Source organism: Bombus bifarius, unplaced genomic scaffold (assembly GCF_011952205.1).
Source record: "Bombus bifarius isolate JDL3187 unplaced genomic scaffold, Bbif_JDL3187 scf7180000008214, whole genome shotgun sequence".
Lineage (NCBI taxonomy): Eukaryota > Metazoa > Arthropoda > Insecta > Hymenoptera > Apidae > Bombus > Bombus bifarius.
This window is the reverse complement of record NW_022884517.1, coordinates 1,238,893-1,261,079: the sequence shown is the minus strand read 5'-3', so window position 1 is coordinate 1,261,079 and position 22,187 is coordinate 1,238,893. Positions and strand designations below refer to the sequence as shown.

Sequence of the window (22,187 nt, the reverse complement as noted above, 5' to 3'; positions counted from 1 at the left end):
GGGTATTCGTTAACTAATATTACATTATGTTACATAATTCTACATTTCTGCCCTTCTTTCATTTTACTTGGTTGAGGTTAGATTATCTTTCTTTTCCTCCTTTATCAATATCAATGTGACGCTAATTATATTTAAATCAAAAGACGATAAATTTTTTTATTTCTATTTTTCTTATTTTATTTTTACTGAATTCTATTTTTCTGTTTTATTTTGCTTCCGCTTTTTAAAAATTGAATAATATATTTCATAGGATCAATAAAAACAACAATTTAAAAAAGTGAACGAAGAATTACGAAAGATGACAAATTTTTATTTTCTGTTCGGAATATGTACTCGGTGCAAAATATATATTTTATATCAGTCAGATATCAGTCAATACATATATTATTTCAATTTCTGAAAGCAAAAATTTGTATTTTTGACCTAAGGAAAAAGTTAGCTAGTCGTTTCTAGCTTAAAACATTTTGAGGTGGTGTTTATCGAGGTATTTGAGGTGTTGATCGAGTTTTGCGACTTTCAGAATAAAGATTAAAACATTTGAAAAAGGAAAGAAGAGAGAACATGACAAAGTTGAAAGTAAAAAGTGAGTATTGGATAATAGGAGAAAAAAGTGACATTTTTCTGTTTCTATACAGTGGCACAAAATGGGCTACGATTACAAGCTAGAATTATAAAAATATATATAGTCACATTTACAAACATATATATAATATTATATTATATTTATTTCTTTGCTCGAAATTCGAAAAATTCATTTATATCGTATTTCATTGAATCAAAAAACGCAGTTTACTGTATCGATTTTCTCACAATTTCCCCTGTCCATTTCGTTCTACCGTCGGCATCGCTGGATTAGTTCCCTCCCTGACCAAGCTTGATAACAGCATACCTAAAGAACGTACGTAGGTATATACCTGATGGTCGAGGGTGATTCACTATCCATGATCTTACAATAAGCATCACCGACCCCGTACTGTTTAGCTACTTAGACCGAGCCGATCGATCGAACATTAAACCAGTCCCGTCGCATCAGTTTAGAAATACGTGTCACACATTATAAAATGTAGCCCTGCGACGAGTCTGACTGTTCTTCATTTAATAACAGCGACTACAAGTCCGATGTCGACAACCGTACGCAACCTTTATACCAAAAAACCTTGCCTGCCTACTCTTGTAACCTTTTCAATTCTTCTCAACTGCCCTCTGTTTCCACAAATTCTATCAATAGCGTTTCTACGACTTGGATCAGTAACTCTCAGTCTTTTGAGTTTACAACATATCAAAATATTAACGTAACGTAACGAAATTTTTTCTTATAAATATCGAAATCTACAAATACCATTTAGAATCGCGTAATTTCTACCACTTATTACTTTGAAAAAGAACAAAAAATGTTCATTCGAAATTTTATGCAAATGTCCAATAACTGACTGGGAACCACTGATGGAAGGGTGTTCTGGAAGCCAGAACTACATACGCATACATACATAAATCGTGCAGCTTTGAACGCAATGGACGTTGTTTCCTGCACTCTATACATTATTCCTCGTTTGTTTTTGAATAACCGCGATTACAATTGGAATGATTTAAAATGTATATCGAAGATTCTAAAAAGATGAAATGTACGTATGAAAGCAATTTATGCGGGAAACATTTTATTTCATAATTTCGATATAAAAGACAAAAAGTGAGAAACTAAAAGTCTTAGAATAATAGCGTGTACTAATTTAATTAATTGTAATAAATATTTGTAAATTAATTTATGAATTAGTCGAACGAAATTATGTAATTTAGATCGTCAAGGATTTTCAAAGCTTACAACTAATTGTCACAGTCTCGTCACAATTACAAGTAGAACGATTTCAAAGCATTGTTTGTTTGCATGGAACTATATAAGAGCTTCGCGTAAATGTAACAGACTTAAATTTCCGTTGCACGGATTACGAGAGAGCGCGCAAACAAATTGCCGATATTGTACAACGGTATAATGGCAATGGTATGATCGCGTTCAAGTTTGACTCGGGATTCGTGGAAAAGTTATCGAGCATTTCCGTCCAGCTTTATCGTATAGTCTTAAGTGCAATTAACGCTCGTCTGTGTGACTCAACGCTCAACAGTGAAGAACTGCCTGCACAAACGAGACGATACGATCGTGGTTTCTGTGTGTACTGTGCAATATATATATATATATATATATATATATATATGTATGTATATTTTCAATATTGTGTATATATATATATATATATATATATATGTATGTATATTTTCAATATTGTATATGATATTCAGAAACGTGTTTGGACCGCTATACTAGCGCAATCCTCATACATATTATGTATAGTGCGTTGGAAAGTCCCGCGGAGCGACACAAGAGCAATGGAGGTACTTTTCTCTATTCTCTATCGCTCGCCCTCACGCGTTTCTATAATGCCATAATATAATATATATACATATTCCTTTATTTGTATAAATGACACTTTCAGTCAGTACGCGTTCTTAATTAAATAACATACTAATTAAATACAAATAATTCAATATTATTCGCATAGTAATAATATACTATAATATAATGTTGATCGCAATTCATCGTTTTCAGAAAAAATTAGATACTAAATATAAAACATCCGGGAAGGAAGACGGAATTCCGTATATCATATAAAAGGTATATGACAAGGATCTTGCAAAGGTATGAAAAGCAGGCCTGATTTGCCAACTGTTTCACTATGTAGAACATTTCATTCGTAATTCCGGGAGTTTACCGTTGCCAAGTTGGCAACTAAGAGTCGATCGATAAACTCAGATTATTCTGGCTGGCTTCATTCTCTGCGTATATGGACCGGTTTCGAGTAAAGTTTCCATACATATTGAGAAATCGTGTATTACCGCCGGTTCTGCATTCTTCATTAATTTAGCTAAAGTACTTACTTACTTGTTTTTACAAGTTTCCCCTTTTCTCGCCAGCCACGACTCAGCGAAAGTGACGCATGTTCTTTAATATCACCTGCAACAGAAAGCTAAACATGAATGCATGAATATTACTTTCATTTTTCAGCTAATTACATATGTACTACAATTCATTATTTTGTCATTTATTTACAGCCACTTATAGTCACCTACAGCAACCTATAGCCATGTTTTTGTGTAATTATTGTTCACTGCGATAAATGTTTTTGTGTATCTCTATAAATTGTAATAACTCATAACACATATGAGAATAATCCGAAATTTTAAAACTTCATTACTTCTTCACCCGAATAGTCCAAATCTGAGTACTTACTTCATTATACACATATATAATAGGTACTAGGCAATAATGTTATTCCGTTATACATATAACCATATATGTCATATTATAACATTTCGTTATGTTAGCTTTTCAACAAACGATTATTATACAAAAGATATTCAAATCATTTCAACGCGAACGATTTTCTTGTAGCTTCCAAGATCGCTATTAAAGTTTCAAACACATCTACAACATTGTAATAAACGTTAAACGTTAAATGTTAAACGATTGATGTCTAAATATTCCTTTTAAATAGTTGGCGCACTTTGTAGTCGCCGTCTGTAATCAGCTAACGGTAAATCATCTTAGCGCAGGATACACGAATAGATTTAATATTTCAACGAATGGCTACTTCTGTTGCTTCGTATTTTACTTATGTTATGTTATGAACGATCGCAGCAAACGAACTACGATAACTACGAAACTACTATCACTACACTAATATCGTGAATATCCGAGCCGATCAATCTACGTGAAATATTTTTCAATCTAAATGTCTGCTTCTAAAAGAAACAATTGTAGGTAATTAATTTTTTTATGTAAATATTTTATATTCTTTTTGATAAATAAGAAACATCGCTATTAACTCTGTGATTAAAAGTCGAAAACGAAATGTTGCGAATATATTTTTGGAACTAATATGATTTTAACACGTAAATACAAATTATCATGTTTACTCTGCAGATGCAGAGTGTAGGTATCGTATATATATATCGTATACATATATACAGGGTGGTTGGTAACTGGTGGTACAAGTGGAAATAAAAATTTTTCGTTTGAGGCTTTGTTTTGGAGAAAATCGACTTTGAATTTTCGCTCGGTACGCGTGCACTTTATCGCGTCTCGTTATAACGGATCTCACTGTAGATCGTTGCCTCGATGGAAAAATTAAAAAAAAGATTTTTATTCTATATTTTCGACTTCTTTTTTCGCGTAGAATCACCCCCTTTCCGCTTGTACCACCAGTTACTAACCACCCTGTACATGCATATAGGCAGTGATAGTATCTTATGCAAAAATAAATCGAAAATAGGGAATAATATGCTTTTATCTGAGGCTGATTACACGGTCGAATAGAAGGATGTGGTAAGTACCGCTATTATTGCTACTACAAAACCGCGTCTCTATCTGACGCAACGCAACACGACGCGCCGTGGAAGAATACCGGCGAATACCGGTAGATTAACGTGACGCGCATGACCACGAGCACTGAACACTACGCTCGCGAATGTTTGCGAACGTTGACGCATCCTACGGTATATGCACCATTGATGCATCTGTGATAGATACTGATGCTAAAGCAAACAGTTACGTTACCTACTCAAGGAAATATACTATAAGTATAAAGTATAATATATATACTATGTATATAAGTGTACTATATAAGTATATATACTTATATAGTATACTATACTATACCATATACTTTTCAATTCGACAAGTTTAAGATTAAAACAAGATCGCAGAATTAAAAGTTGGATACGACTGCAATGTCTTTTTGCAATTAACCCTTTTACGGCAGCGGCATTAAGATTATACAGCCATTATACATCCATTTACACATACACAAACTGTTGTTGTTAAGCATCCGAGCAATAATGCAATAGGATACCGTATAAATTATATTAATTAGTACTTATTGTTATTACTGAGTGTTATATACATACATATATGTACTTATAATATTGTTAGTTTTTAATTCATTCGTGTACATAATTATTACTATACTAAAGATAATTGAATTTCGTTTACACTTTACCGATAGAGATGTGATAGTGTAGATGTAGATACTGAAACAATGGTAATTGACGTATTGATGCACTTGTGACAATATAATAACTTAAGTGCGTAAACAGAATGATCGAGGGATATAAAGATTGAACACGATTGAACAAATGTATGTTACGATTTATAGAAATATCATGTCTACAAAAATATAAAAAAAAATTAAATATACTGCATGTCGATAAAATAATAGTAGAGCATGTGCGTTTATCGAGCCTACAACCATTTATTTTATATAGTTAAATGGTGAAAGTAATCGACACTATTTAATACATATGTAGCTATGTATAGTAATGTATGTACAGGTTATATACAGGCGACCCCAAAAACACGTCAAGCGGATGAGTGGCGGTTCTTTGTGGAGAGATAAGAGAGAAGTATACAGTACAATTTGTTCGTTCGGGGCTTTGTTTTCGAAAAAATCAAGTTTGAAAATTCATCAAGCATAATTGAACGTGACAAATTCCGGCCTGAACAGAACTAAATAATGGACAGGGGGTCATTCTATGTGTGAAAGTAAGTCGAAAATGTACGATAAAACTTGTTCACAAGAAGCTTTGTTTTCGAGAAAAATAAATTTGAAAATGTATCATACGCGTGGTATATTAAGGCCGATTCTTAACTAAACTCTATTTTCATGAAAATGAAACCTTAAGCGGAAAAATGTTATTCTCAATCTTTTACTTATTTTTGCATCTACAATAACATCTTATTGGTCGTTCATACGTACCCAATTGGTAATTAACCAAGTTCGAGTACGTGCAATTGACAAATTTTCAATTTTGAATATCTCGAAAACTAAGTCTCGGAGGAAAAAATTTCATTTTATACTTTTTTTATAGCGTATAATATATAGTATATAGTATCCAGAATCCGTTTTCACGATACAACGATTAAAGGCGGCATACGCCTCGTTACTATCCATAAATCGTGCCGAGAATGAAAATTAAAATTTATATTAAAAAGGAAAGGGTTACAAGTATATATCTATGAAACATACATATAGTACATATGTACGTATAGTATACATAGCTTAGTGGATGTAATTTCCACATCTAATCTTACGGTACAACTAAATCTAATATTTCTACCATACAAATATATCAGATTATTCATACGGAAACAAAGGATATTAGTGAATTATTAGTGAATTATTAGTGAATAATTATATGTTACAGGCTTGCATGTATGTTTTTGTAAGTTGTTTGACAGCTTTTGTAATTTTACAAGTACACATCAAATACAGTAGACAGAGCTAACTTATCTGCAACTTATAAAATTTCAATTCGTGTTTTATTACCAAATTTATTACTGTTATGCTATTATAAAAGAATTTGGTATTAATTAATAGCATTAGTTTAATTCCATAACACTGTTTAACAAATTTTAACTTTTTTCCGATGATGCAACCTTCAGTAGATGGATCTTGTAAACTTTTGAGCTAAACACGAATCTGCAAACTGTTTCTTTCCCAGAAGCCACAGTTATTGAAAAAATCAGGTTTGAAAAAAATTGCAAATTTTCAACTTTGAAGATGTTTTGTGCTTTTTACAGTAACAAATATCGAGTTGCGGTTAAGACGACAAAATGCTGTGGACTCTCCCGAATAAAAGGATATGTACCGTTACTGCATTCTAAATATTTAAATATTTTTAAACGATGATCATGGTGAAAAAGACACCTAAAACGGACCACTTTTTGCTTACATTTTCCGATTTATTTAAAAAACTAAAGGACTAAAGGAAATTCTAACATTATTACGCGATAGAGCAGACATTTTTGCTAAGGAAAGCATAAAGAAAAACTAGAAAGTCACCTTTTAATTCCAATGAAAAAACGAAGAAGTTTGGCAAAACACGTGGCTACGGCAATGGCACTCAATGCCGGCGGCTAACGACCGCGCGCATTTAACGGTTCCGGTATGCCGAACGGTAGGCAAAGCATCCGTCAACATTGAGTACCACTGTCGCTGCCCTGTATTCTGTCGAATATGATATTACGTTTCGCTTTTGCATTTAAATCAAAAGGTGATTTTCTAGCTTTTCTTAATGCTTTTCTTAATGCTTTCCTTAACATAAATCTGTTCTATCGCGTACTAATATTAGATTTTCTTCTAGACCTGTAGCTTTTGGAATGAATTGGAAAATGTAAATAAAAAAACAGTGCATTTAAACATCTATAAATGTTTATAATGCAATAACAGTACATATCATTTTATTCAGGAGAGGTCACAGAATTTTTTCGTTTCAATCGCAACTAGATAATGTTACTGTAAAAGCACGCAACATCTCCAAAGTTAAAAATATGCAATTCTTCTTAAAATTGATTTTTTCGAAAACTGCAGGGTTTAGGAAAAACCGGTTTGCAGATTCGTGTTTAGCTCGCAAATGTCTACAGAAATCACCTACTAAAGATTGGAAAATTAGAAATTAGATACATGTTGAACAATGTAATGAACCGTGTTCTGAAATCGAAATCTCAATGATAATCTTATTATTTATTGTTATAAGTGAATTTTGATCAAATGTTCAAATAAATAGTTCGGTATTGCTTTCTGTCCTTCGACTATAATTTTTGAACGATTCAAATTTATCGAAATCTAATATGAAGATTTGCTAGGTTTAAAATTTGTTAAATCTTTTCTCTTTTCATTGTCACACTTTTTAATTAAGTATGATGACTTGTAATAACTTTTGAAGCCATAGCTGCGCAAATACATACAAACTGGGGAAGCGATAGTTTCATGAACGTTACTGATCTCGTCCAAATGCTTACTTTACTGCATACATATTGTTATTACTAACGTTTGCGAACCTCTTGCAGAGAGCGAAGGATTCGCGGCTTTATCGTTAAAGTGTTTACCAAGAACTGTTCCCCGAACCGTTCCGACTAAAACTGCAGTCATCGAGATCTCAACTATAGCACCTTCGTAACTTGGCAAACTTCCACGACGAACGAATATCAACGAACAGTCATAGGGTCGATTTAAAAATAGGATGGTGGTCCTTAAAGCCCACGTTACTTAAATACAGGTTTTCACACAAGAAATCACGCTTCGGGAAAAACATGTTTAGTGTTAAGAACGCTTTTTATAACACACCGTATTTGTTGAAGGTTGAAAGACGAATAAACTTTAAAGAGTAGGTTTTCCTATCTATATCGGTTTTCGTTTCAGAATTATAATAATACACTCTGTATACAAATGTTATATACAAATGCCATACGTTAGTTTCTAAAAATTAATTTTATCATATCTTAATATGGCGCATCCACATGTACCTGCTTATAATCGTGATAATAAAATTAAAGTTTAGTTTTCTAATTAAATTACACGCTATCGAAGATAAGTAAGAGTTCGAATACTTTTGAGCGATTGTTGAATAATAAAGCGATATTTAATTTTAAATAATATAGTTCTCTTTGTAATATGTATATATACGTGTAAAAAGTATCAGGATATATAAAATAATCACGTGTAATATCCAAAGCTTTTAAGAAAGTACTATTCCTAATATGTTTGTACCTAAATACGAAAAGCGAAAAAATTGTCAAATGATTTTCAATGAAAGTAGTATTGCAAAGCAGAAAACGAATGGAATGCCTGAAACCTTACGGCTAAGGGCGACTAGGGTAAAACGAACCATATGGTCGGTCAAATATAGCAAACTCAAAATTCGCCAGCACGAGTATAAACGGGTGCTGTATATTCAAATTATGGAGTGACCCTTCTCGAAAACTTGACGAAGGGGAAAGGAGGAATTACCACGTACAAACCAGCAGGCTTGCTTCTCTAAAAATCAATAGCGCTGCTTCAACCTGGTATACGCTGATTAGTAAAGCTAGCAAAATTCGCTCCAAAAATATTAATTTCCCATTAACTTTTTACTGAATAAATATTACTCCAAGTATCGCTTTTAAATTTTGAGAAAAAGATATCACGAAAGACGCGAAAGATACGGATAATACTTAACGCTACTGCTCCAAAAGTATCCTATTGTAGTATCGTAACTACTTTAATTAGTTTATTAATGATAAGTAGATTGAACAGGTGTTAATTGAACAGAGAATAATGTTAAACACGAACGAATCGTAGTAAACGTATAATAATTAACACAACTGAATAATTAATCAACGACTCTCATCAACGCAATCCGCACTCTCTGACATCTCAACTCATACTGCTGTTAATTCGTTTATTGTCCCCTAGCAACCCCTTGTCTTTTGTCTTAGCCTTACTACATACACGCTCAGCAACCGCTTGTTTATAATCCGCACAACACCTCCCATACCCCTCATCCATGATACTACACTATTATTTCTAACGATGCGATACAATTACGTTCGAATGTTTGAAAAGTAATTTGCAACGACAAAATTAATATTTGTAGATGCCAAGCTCTATGAAACAGTTTTGTTATTTGAAAAGCTTTTCATCTTCGAGTTACTTAATTTCTACACTATGAGGCAGATAAGTACACTCACAGCAAATAACGATATAAAAAGGTGACAAATGTTGATTTCCCATTAAATTATATATGTACACATTTTAGTGATATTCACATACTATTATTAAAATTTCGAATTCAAATACTTATGTATGCATAACCTATTCCAGAGAAAACAATGGGATCGACACTCTATTATTGAATTATTAATTGAACCTCTTGTTTTACGAATCCCTTTGATAGTAACTGAAGTAAGAACAGGCTCTAACGCCATATCGGCTAAAAGATACTTTAACATTATCACAATTTGTATTTGATAATGCCCAATTCGAAGAATTCGAGTCAAAGTTAGTGTTTAAACAAAATTTCTCACAAATATAGTTTATCTGTATCCATCATATATCGAGCTGAAATTCTAATCCATACCATGAATTTTCTCGATATTGTCTATATTATAAATTATAAGTCAACGGATTGAGTTTAGATAAGTTTTCAAATAAATATTTATGTTATATTTTATATTTTATACTTTCTACCATGCCAAGTATGGTAGGTAAAGTGGATTTTACAGTAGCTTTGAATACAATGAAACAAGCTTTACAAGAAATGAGAATTGTAGAATATAGGAAGTAGAAATGGATTTCCATGGACAAAAGCAAACTACACGATTGTAAATATATAAAAAAAGACGCGCAACGATTCGCATATGGAAACCTATAAAAGCGTGCACTTTTTTATCTGGCCAGAACACAAACGCGTCGCATACGATATCCTGCACGCTGCGCTGGCAAGCTGCCGACAGGTTTGTATCGAAGATTATGCCAAGAAGGACAGTTTTCTTGCGGTTGGTAAGAGTCTGACTCCATACTCGTATCTCTTCTTCATCTTCTGCCAGTTTTGCCTCTTCGGTATCGTCTCTTCCTTCCTTTCTCGAGTTTCTGTCTCACTCGACTACTTCGGTGTGACTAAGAGATTATCGATTCGTTTAGGGAGGTCAATTTTCCAACCTTCTTCTACGAAGCAGCTAATTTCCGATTCATTATTATCAACTAAAAAATAAATTTGAAACAGAGTAGTGAGAAATTGTTAGATTCAAGCAATGACTATGCCTACGAGTTTCTCGCTACATCTTAGAAAGTGTATAATTTATGTATACCATCAACGTATCTAAGCGTACATCTAAACATGTCAAGAAGCACGAATGCGAAGTAGAAGCGGGAGACCAGAGATCGACAGTCCGGAGGAAACGAGGATGTCGATCTGTGAAACCGGTCGGGTCGGTTGTGTGGCCCAACTACGTATAATACGACTTATACAACGCAATGTTCAAACAATCTACTGTGCAGAGATGAGAAGATGACTAAGTAAAGAAGTGCGGATTTAATTCGTTATTTCTGATAGATTCAACACAGACATAAGGATAAGCACGCGTAATGTTCAAAATGGTAAAAAAAAGTGTCATATATACAAGTAACAGCATATAGTGGTATAGCGGTATAGCGGTATAGCGATATAGCAATATAACGATATAGCGATATAGCGATATAGCGATATAACGATATAGCGATATAGCAACGCATGATTACTTCTATTGCGTCCGTTTCTGGCTATCAAAACATGTATCGTCATTTTGACTAATTTTGTAATATCAGATACTTTTACAACTACGAACGTCTCCTTATATTCTATTCTTCCTCCTTTCTTATAACTTTGCACAGTAACACTCTTATTATTTACCTACTTTGTTTACATTATTCGCTATTTATAAAAATTGCTCACATTAGCAATAAAATCAATAGGAGCTTCTGAAATTGATCATAAATATTTAATATTTACGTACCTACACATCGAAATTAGTACGTATAATGGTTCTAATATTAAGTATATTGGAAATTGTAATACATGTTGCATGTAGTACATGCACATTATGTATTATGTATTATATTTAATACAAACTCATTGCAATAAACATTTAAAGCCAGCTAGTATTCGATAGATTATAAATTGTATTCTATAATGCTTCAACGAATAAAAATTACAATCCATAGCTTCGCTTAAACGTTCTAGAAGAAATTATTCAAAAGACAATATGTACTAATAAAAGTGTAAGAGTTCCACTATATGTTTCATTAATTATCAATCGTATTATACAAACATTCTTAATCTAATGTTTAATTAGTATTTTATGCTCTCTACAGTTTCCATTCGATGTACATAATATCTAACTAAACAAAGATTTTGTTCAATCTGATTTTCATTCTATATATATTTCAGTTAAAAAGTTAAAAAGTATTAAATTAAGCAAAAATTACGAGAATATTACACGTAATTTGTAGTTGAAAATATGTATCGATTTCATTAACATCGTATGTACAATGTAAATATGTACACCGTAGATATGTACAATGTAAATATGTACATATATTTAGCTGCATAAGTAGTTATCGAGGTTGAGATCAATTTTTCTACCTACGATAAAAGAGTGGAAGGAAGTTATGAAAATACGACACGCGAGAGTCCGAATCCTACAAGTAGATGAAAAATCGAATATAGCACATGTGTATTGTGTAGTGTATGTATCAAGACGAAAGGAGGCGTGAAGGCTTGGCGATTTACTAACATCAGGGCCATCTAACTGTTTTGTAGATGCATCCTACTTTTCTTTCGGCGCGCGCGAGGTGCTCAACTCAAACCACGGATTGGTTAGCCATTTGATTTGGAAATAAACAGAAATCGGAGACGAAAAACATAGATGGTTTTACTTTCGAAACCTGTCTCTCGCCCGGATTTATCTTTTGGCAGATTTTTACCTTGTTTTTCGAACAGAATGATAACTTGCACAAACACTTATATCGTTAAAACTGCAAAGTAGAAACTGGTTTTCGGTTAAATCTACAGAGCTACTCATTTCACAACGATTATGCAAAAATATGAAGCTTCACATTTTTAGTCGATATTTTTAGTTAATAAAACAACGTCGATCCGAAAACAAAAAGAATAACACTCGATAATTCGACTCAAAATACGATAAACGAACCCTCCATAAAAACGTGTAATCCTATTCTATATTTTCATGTTGATAAATTTTCTTCGTGTTACTTTGCGTGCCACAGAATCAATTGTTCGTTGTTCCTACTATTATCCTGACATGGCAAACAATGAAATAGGTGTGGAACAAGTTAAATAGAGGATGAAAAGAGCGGAAGGCTAACAGTAAGAGAGAATGAGATGTCGAACTCTTAAGCTCAAGCGGTCGCAGTCGTGCGATTGAAAATGAAGTCCGAGACGCGCGCACGCGCGGCCGTGCATATGTATGGACGTGAACGCGAACGCGAACGCGAACGCGAACGCGAACGAGAACGCGAACGCGAACGAGAACGCGAACGTGAGTGCAGTGGTCGAAGTCGAAGAAGCCCATCAGGGCCGGTTAACTTAACTGTTAGGTGGAACCTCCCTCCACTCGAAGAAAACTCTTCGTTCTACTTTTTTTTCTTTCCCTCCTTTCTGATCCTTGCGGTAGATCGGAAGCGGTGCTCAGCCTCCGCCAAATATATCTTACTGCCACTAAAATTCGAAGATTCTCTTCTTATACTTATACACAGGTTTATAATTTAAACGATAGAAGGTAGAAGAAGCGAAAAGAACAAAGCGACAAAGTACGTAATCAGAAACAGCTCAAAGCATTGACCGAGATTAACGAGCAGCGTCTCCTGTATTCGGAAAACAGAAACTCGAGCGAATGACGCTTATGTAAAAAGTAAAAGCTTATTGTTTCGTCTCTGTTGAACAATATTTACGTGTGACATGATGGTCGTGTAATGAAATTTTTATTTCGATCACGGAAGATATGTATGGTACTCGTCGAGAAGGCGTTTCTTGTAACGTTAATACGATTCTTTTTCTTAGTTCTTCATTTATTCACATTATTGAAATATTATTTTATTCTGTTGATAGCGCTTCGCTACTGTAGCCTACAGATGATACTGTATCACGTTGCTTCGCGAGAATAATTACATATACAATTTATCGATTAAATATTACATATGTATAATATTATATACAGCAACATATAATTAAACGAATTAGTTAATTCTGTTGTTTATCAGTAATCCTTACGAATGTAACTACATATAACTTTACTTTTACCTTTCGTTTTTATTTTATTACGATTGGAAAATCATTTGCAGTGTATTTTGTTTTCAATTGGAAAATTGCGCTTAAAGGTAAATTCAACAGAGATGAAAAATAATGGAGATGATAAAAATATCACAGCTCCGTTTTTAAAAGTTATTTTTACATCGGCTGTCGGAAATTTATAAAGAAAACCAAAATGTATTCGGGCTACGAACGTCTTATCAAATGTGTCTTGTACATTCTTCCTTTGACAGTGAGTGAAAAATTGAACGAGAATGCATATTATGTATGTAGTACGTATATTGGGGCCGAATAGTATTACGTATACATAAAGTATAAACATGACCAAAGATTAACATCATGAGAATGCAATTATATTCTCAGAATATGAATATTCATCGTAAATTATAACAATACGACGCGCGTATAATCTGTATGGATTATTTGCACGGAATTGACATAAAAAACAAGAGAAGTAGATCCGTATTAACAAAAATTCAAGGACTACAATTCTAAAACAAAATTTTGCATATATATAATTCAGTGTTTGATTAAGAGCTGATTAAGAGCTGATGAAGAACCATTATTGCAAACGCGTGTATGTTAATTATACATTGTGTGATGGTGACAATACCTAGTTTATGACTCGTCACTATTATTATTTTCGCCTGCTATTCGAAAAATAAAAAAGCAAACTTTATTGTATATTGAAATTTGGAATGAACTTTTATTCATATTTATTTATGTGATCTATTAATCAAATAATTTTCACGTGTAATTTTGTGATACATAACATACCTTTTTCTTTTAAGAAGACATGTTTAAAAATGGACCACCAATTTGTAATCAGAATAGTGATAGAAAAACAGTACCAAAAGTAAACAGCAAAATAGAATCAAGGAAATTTTAGTATTTCGACGTGGCACTGATCACGTAGGACGTAGGACATTACTAGATCGTTACACTGTAGTAAACGCCAACAATAATAATTATCATCTACAATTCATATACAGGGTAGTTGGTAACTGGTGGTACAGTGGTCGAAAATATAGAACAAAAATTTTTCGTTTGAGGCTTTGTTTTCGAGAAAATCGACTTTGAATTTTCGCTCGGTACACGTGCACTTTATCGCGTCTCGTTATAATGGATCTCATTGTAGATCGTTGTCTCGATAGAAAAATTAAAAAAAAAAAAATTAAAAAAATGTTTATTCTCGACTTCTTTTTTCGCGTAGAATCACCCCCTTTCCGCTTATACCACCAGTTACCAACCACTCTGTATCGGAATAAAATAAAATAAGATTCAGGGAAGAATATTTCAACGAATTCGTTTAAAGTGTTAATTTGTTCGAAGGAAACGAATCAAATAAGTAAAATGTATTGAAATTATTTAAAACTGAGATTACAAGATGACCAATAACAAAACAGAAAACAAAACAGTTTTCCAATTTCTGCGTCTGTAGGGAAGGAAGTTTGTGGGAGAGCGTCGGTATTAATGAACAGAAACCTCCCGTTCGAGCGTTCCCGAGGGAGACTAGGTTAATGGTTATGGTTAATGTTAATACATTGCACAGAGTAGGTCTCATCTCGAGACTTTCTCTCGAGCCGAACCGCCACGCTGCTGTATATTTACTTAAATCAAAATAATGTCGAATAAATTGCCCGGAGCTGTCTACTGCTCTTGGAAAGTTGTTCGTTTTGATTCGTTTCGTTTCTCCATTGCAACCTGCGATAGAAACAATATTGGCAACCATTTTGATGCTCGATCCGAGTTCGAAACTACGAACCTCGACAATTACGATCTCTTGTAGTTTCAGTCGTTGTTACGTCGCGTGAGACAAATCGCACGCCATCCCTCGTCTGGCCGCCAAAGGCCTTACGCATCGTATTGTCGGTTTTTGGATGGTCCTTAGAACAGTCCTTAGGTTTATTGTGCGCTCTTACAAATTACGGAGAAAGCGGGTAGTGACCTAACGGTAAAAGCGGGTTTTCGCGTGAACAATGTTGGTAGAAGGCTTCATCCACCTATTCTCATTCCTTAACGTTGGTCATAACCAATGGGCATCGCGGATCGTTACCCTCACTTTCCTAATGAAAAGTGTGACCAACGAATCCGCTTTCTTCATACAACACACCGACCCCGAGCTTTCCTCCGTAATAACACGAGAACGAACTTCACTTGTTCTTTGCACTTGAGCTACAACTACAGAACAGTCACCACATCTCTAGACTTGTTCCACAGTAACAGTCAGTAACAAATGGAGTAACAAACCGAGTAACAGATCGAGTAACAATCGAGTAACAGTCTGAGTGAGTAAAAAGTCAGTCATCACAGTCGCCAAATCGAAGACAGTCAATCGGCAGAAGTCACATCATCACCAACACGAAAAGAGTCTCAGGCCGTATTTACTCGTAGTTTGGCAGTCAACATACACACAATTGTATCCAATATTGAAGTTATTTAATTGTTGGAAATATATATATCATAACCTGTTAAAATCAGCGTTATACTCACTCAGCCACCCCTATTATCCTAATCGAAATAGGGGATCGATCTATTTGTGGCGTCAATTATTCGAATCGTAACGGGAATTTACGACTCCCGTTGACGCGCTTCTTCGAGATCGCGTCTCTCCGCGAACGGTCGAAACAGTCGTCTTCGTTACTTTTCCGCAGTCTTGGAATCGTCAACTTGGCAAGTTCAGTTAATGATTTCGACGAAGAGATTTCGAACTCGCAGGCGTAATACCTACATTTTACAATAGAGAAATACGGTACAGCCTCGTTTCGACTAGTCAAGTACCTAATTCGAATAACTTGACTTGTGTTCGTATAAATTAAGTAGTAATGTAAATTATAGTCAAGAATTATAGATGAACTTATTACTCGATTTAACAATACAAATGGATGTGATTTACGAATGAAAAACAAGAATCTCCAAAACAGGAAACGAAGTTGCCGCAGCATTACTTCAATTATATCAGCTATTTAGTTATTTCTTTCCAAGAGAATAATTTTTGACAAGATTCGCACTTAAAATTTAAAAGTTATCGGACAACTTATTACGTACATACATACGTAAAAGTAAAATGTAGAGAGAGAGAGAGAGAGAGAAGCTACTCGATAGAAAATCACTTGTCACGTAAAAAACTTCGAACGCGAAGAACGCCATCAACAAGATAAAAGTGAAAAACGAAGCATAAAATAATGATTCTCGTTGTTTCGATAAACTTTTTACTGAAACTTATCGTATCAGAAGCCTAGACTAAAGTCAGCCTAGCTAGAAGAAAAGAAAAGAAAAATATTTCAATTTCAGTATTTCCTTAGATTAGAAATAGAGTAAACATAAAGAGAATAATCTCACATCGATTTATGTTTTATGATAAATATACATTTACCACGTGACTATTGCCAAACATGTAACTTTCCCTGTGCGGAGAAATACGTTGGAAAGATTTGAGTAAAATACGAAACAACGCAACGTATCGTGTGCAATTAAAGACGCTATACTAAAAGCACAAAAAAAGAGAAAGGAGAAAAGAGAAAAAGAGGAAAACGAAAAGAAAGGATACAGAACAACCTTACAGACTTCTAGAACTGACCCAAATCGACAGCCAGTTTCAAAGAATTTCCAGCAAACTTTCTCGTAAACTCGTAAAATTATAACGATTCATTGACGTCACCAGAGAATTTCGTTTGTTTTTATCTTCAGAAGCAGAATAAGAACATGCTACAAGCGGATTTATTTAGCTTACAGTCGCTTTGTCGCGTGTAAACAATCTATATATATATATATATATAATATGTACAATAATATATATGTGCAAGTATGTATGTATTTTATACACAATATACAGAGTGTACAACACATCTGGTACAAACCATAACATCAAATTAAAGTTAAAGCGGTAGAAGATAAACAAAATTTCGTTAGGAAAAAGTAAAGGATGCATCTCAAATCTTCAAAATGGAGACTTTTTAAAGATTTCAAACGCAACTGTGTTTTTTAAGTGCAAACCCTACGTATTTATAATTTCAATTGAACACTTATAATTTACAATTTATAAAATCACGCTTCAAATATTCCGCCTCCTTGGCCGGCACTTTATTTAACTCTTGAACCATTGTACAACATCTTGGTAAAGTCCAACCGTTTTCGATGCGATTCTATTAAGCTGCATTTTCATCGAATTCTGGGTTTACGGTAGTATACTGATCATAATTATTCGGATACTGATTGTCCAAAGATGGACTTCTAAGTTGTCGATTATTGGAATGTGTAATCAAAAATTCTTCGATTCTTCAGATATGGAAATATTGTTAAAATGTGGTTAAAATAATTGAGCAGATATTACTTGTTATCGATTTCTGAGATCAAATCGACTTTTTTCTGCCGCATGCGATATTCTTGTCCCTTTTTTTGGGGAGTCGTTACAATTTCGTCGGTGGTTTACCAAGCGAAGGGACGTTTGTTCCAGTCAAAATACAACTTATTCGAGAAACCATTGCCTCAGAGAGACAAAGACAGAGACAGAGAATATTTGGAAGATAGGAAACGGTACTTAAAAAATACCTTTCCAGCACGACCGGACGAAGAGGGAAAATCAATTTCTGTTCTCGTAAAATTTCCTGGAACGTATCCGATTAAAGGAAGGTCACAGAGAATCGGTAGATTTTTCTTAAAGAAAACGCGTGAATAAAAAGTCGAATCTCTGCAGGTCTCCAAACAGAAACATCCGAGGAAACTAAGTCCCGGTATCAGGATGGATAACGGTGACAATAAGCGGCCTTTGTCTGAACATTTCGCAGTCTCACTCCGAGATCTACTCTACCATTTATTAATCTGCCCTACTCAAATCAAACATGTATAAAGTTTCATGTAACGATCAACGGTTACTAGAAGAAACGATTATTGTTTCAACCTTGACTTGGTTTCGTCATTCGAAATCAACTTCAATGTATACATATGTATAACAAAGGTATAACGATCCCTCAATTAATATCGCACATGCGTACGTGTATTTAATTTCCCTGTCGCATTTCTTTTTGATGGTGGTAATAAGCATTCCATTATTTGTCACAAATAACTACTACTACGTTTACCTACATATCCACGTCACTCCTTACTGTTTTCCGATATTCAAGAAGAAGAAGAATTTCATTAACTACGAGTAATATAGATATACACCAGCCATCGCTGTTTGTGTTTTATACTGTTTGGTCAAATGTAATTGTACGTCTTTGAAAACAGGTCCTATCCAAAAAAATTTGCAGAAAATCTCGCAGTGAAATATTTGTTTTTGCGGATCAACATAAAACGTCATTGTAAAAATAGATCGAGAATTATGCGGTTGTGATCTCAAAAACGGAAACGAATTGGAGAAATTTTAGCTTTGTGTAAATGCATTTTTCTCGGATATACAATATATGTATGTACATATAATATATAGAAAAGCACTTGGCACAAGATTTCAAATTATCCTTTTTCGTGCAGATTAGTTAACAAGAAATTCAATCAAACCGAGAGTAGTAATGTACGACGTTACGTGACATGGTAGTCGTTAATGACGAATAACATCGCGCAAGATGATAAAGTATAAAGCAGAAAGAAAGGAATCTGGATAAAAGAAAATATTCATTTATCGCCTATTACAATGATCGAAAAACTGTATACTCGAATATTTAAAGTTAGAAAATAGACAAATATTATCTAACGATCGTTTCAACAATTCGATCGCGCAAGTCTTCAAGATTGACTAAAGCTGAAATGAGTTATCGCGTCGTTCGAACGAATTGATTTTTATTATTAATAATTCGCCATTTACACCCCACGTAAGCCCATGACCTATTACGAACCCTTCTTGTCTCTTATTTGCGTCACCTGTCTATTTTATTGTATGTAACCTACGTTACTGCAAAATCGATCCACAGTCAGTTTATTCTTGTACGAATAAAGCGACATCTTCTCTGCCCGAAACTAATTATAAGAAGGAACCTGCTACTCGTAATTCGTTACTTGAATTTTGGCCGCGTCCAGCTGATATCATATAACTTTATATCATCGGTATTTGCGTCTATATAACATTGTGTCATGGAATTTCTCCTAGAATGCATCGAAAGAATAATTTCTATTTTATTTGATAAATAAATAAATTTTATTTACTCGTACAAGCATATTTATCCTTAATACTGGACATAACTACCATATCATTGTATTTTATACAATATGATGATACTCAAACGTGATTAGTGATTAGTGATTTTCAAAGGAATCAAACAAGCAAAAATTCCAAAGCTATAAAATAGAAGATAGAGCAATCGCAAGTGCAATTGAGAAAATAGAATTTTGCTCAAGCATTATATAAAGGCAGAGGATATTATATTATGTATGTATAAAGAATAGAGAGAACATGGATTTCATTGACGCTCGGTGTACGGTCTCGCGTTTCTCACGATCTTATTCTTTAGTAACTGTTGTAAGTTGTAATTTGTAACAATTCCGGCATAGCATTGCGAAAGGAGATCCAAGTTGGTTCCTTTCGACGAGGAAAAGGCGACATTGAATGTTGCCGATGTGGTCGATTGTTAGAGTTGGAAACAACATATACAAAGAATAACAATAAACGGGTCGACGGGGATTATTTAACTAACGGTAACGGTATGTATGGATCGCCATCGCCATCACCATCGCTCGTTCGACGCGATGGTCGAGCTCACCCGACTGGTCTAATTGTCGTGAAAATGTTTACAGGAAATCACGCGATAAAATCTTTCGCTTCACGCTATGTCGCATAGAGTTACTATATGAGTTTCAGATTCTCTATTCCGATCAATTACGACGTTGTGTTGCAACGAAATATAATTTAACGATGCTCAGTTGAAATAGAAGAATTACGTTATACGATATACTACATTGACTCATTAAGATAATGCAACACCTAACACAGAAAGCTTTCATTGATTTATCATAATTACATTGGTAACATTTGAAATTAATGCAAGAATATATACGAAATGTACACACGGTTCTAAGTTTAAATTATGACTAATAAATATCACTCATTTTTTCATACAACTATTTACTACCCTCTTTCCCAATGTTAAAATCGTGCAAGTTTCTTTCAAGCAAACGGATATTATTGAAAAAGAGATTACTTGCAAACGCAAGCAAATATTAACTTTTAGCATAATTTAGCGAAATTATAACGAAAGATAGGTCAAATTATCTCTATAATCTATAACATTAGAAGAAATAGCTAAAGAAGTATTGAATGTAATCAAAACGCTCTGATAATCAAAGTACTTGTAATAATAATGAAGTGATTTTGAAGCGATAAGCAGAAGAAAAATCTTACTTCCGTCGATGCTATCGGAAGTCAGAACACACCTGTCGAATCGTAGTGTTTTTTCGAGTCTGTCCAAGTGGAAACAGCAGAAATGCTAAAGGAAAAGGACCAACTACGACAGACGGAAAAATATCAATTTCCTGATTTATGTCGTTGCGTCATCGTATCGGTTCCTCGCAACGTTTGCATTCCCAATTACCTGTGTTCCTCCCTTCTTTCCTTTCTCTTCTCCCTCACTCCACTATATATAATACATACATACACAGCTTATTCATCCAATGATTCAACTGCTAATCACCTGCATAACCTACCAAGAATTGAATTAATTCCGAAAGATAACTTGACACGAGTTTCTATCCTCTAACATCTCTTCTCGATCTCAAAATAAAATATCCTGCATATACATACGTAAGTATGTATGTATTGATTAATGGGGAAGAGGTTATATTTGGAATATTTGACATTTCCATTTTCCACATACATTTGGAGGCAAAGCAAACTTTCTTCTCACTTTTTCAAATGCATATATATATATATATATATATATATATATATATATATATAAAAATTTTTATTTTATATTTTCGACTTCTTTTTTCGCGTAGAATCACCCCCTTTCCGCTTGTACCACCAGTTACCAACCACCTTGTACATACATACATACATTTATTTATACATACATATATATACATATATGCATACATACATATATGCTGACTTATAACAGATGTAAATATGTACATACGAGTATAATAGCATTGTATCCATCTTTTAGCAGACTATTATTGGGTCATTTGAATTCAAATAATCTTGTATCTGCTATAATTTCCAAACGACATTTTTTCATCCTTGTTATTCCCTCGAAATGTTTCCTTTTGATAAAATCAGTCAACAGTGTAGCACTGTAGCGTGCAATTTTAAGTCGTTCTCTTGTATCTACGTAAAGTTAAATATCTTTTTTGCAAACATTTCACCATTTTCCTTATAATAGCCGTGATATATGTATAAAATCGTGATTGATAGTTGTTCCGTTCGCTCCTTTATACACACATATGAAACAAGAAAGTGAGCATATTGACTTGCGAGTGACATTAGATACGAGTCTCTGAAATTTTATCTGCATAAATAAGGTATGACTTATGAAAGTTATGACAAAAACTTATCTTGAAAACTGACACATAATACATTG

At 33.8% G+C, this 22,187-nt stretch overlaps 1 protein-coding gene across 2 annotated transcripts in view; it reads right to left on the bottom strand.

The window, feature by feature from the left end:
- The window catches only part of LOC117211009 (inositol-pentakisphosphate 2-kinase), an 84,059-nt gene that overhangs the window by 44,970 nt on the left and 16,902 nt on the right, over positions 1-22,187 (bottom strand). Inside the window, exon 2 of one of the 2 annotated variants that reach the window (XM_033454556.1) lies at positions 2,929-3,017. In XM_033454556.1, coding sequence (XP_033310447.1) covers positions 2,929-3,017 — 89 coding nt within the window. The remainder of the gene's footprint in view (positions 1-2,928; positions 3,018-22,187) is intronic. The other variant, XM_033454557.1, reaches the window with a different exon arrangement.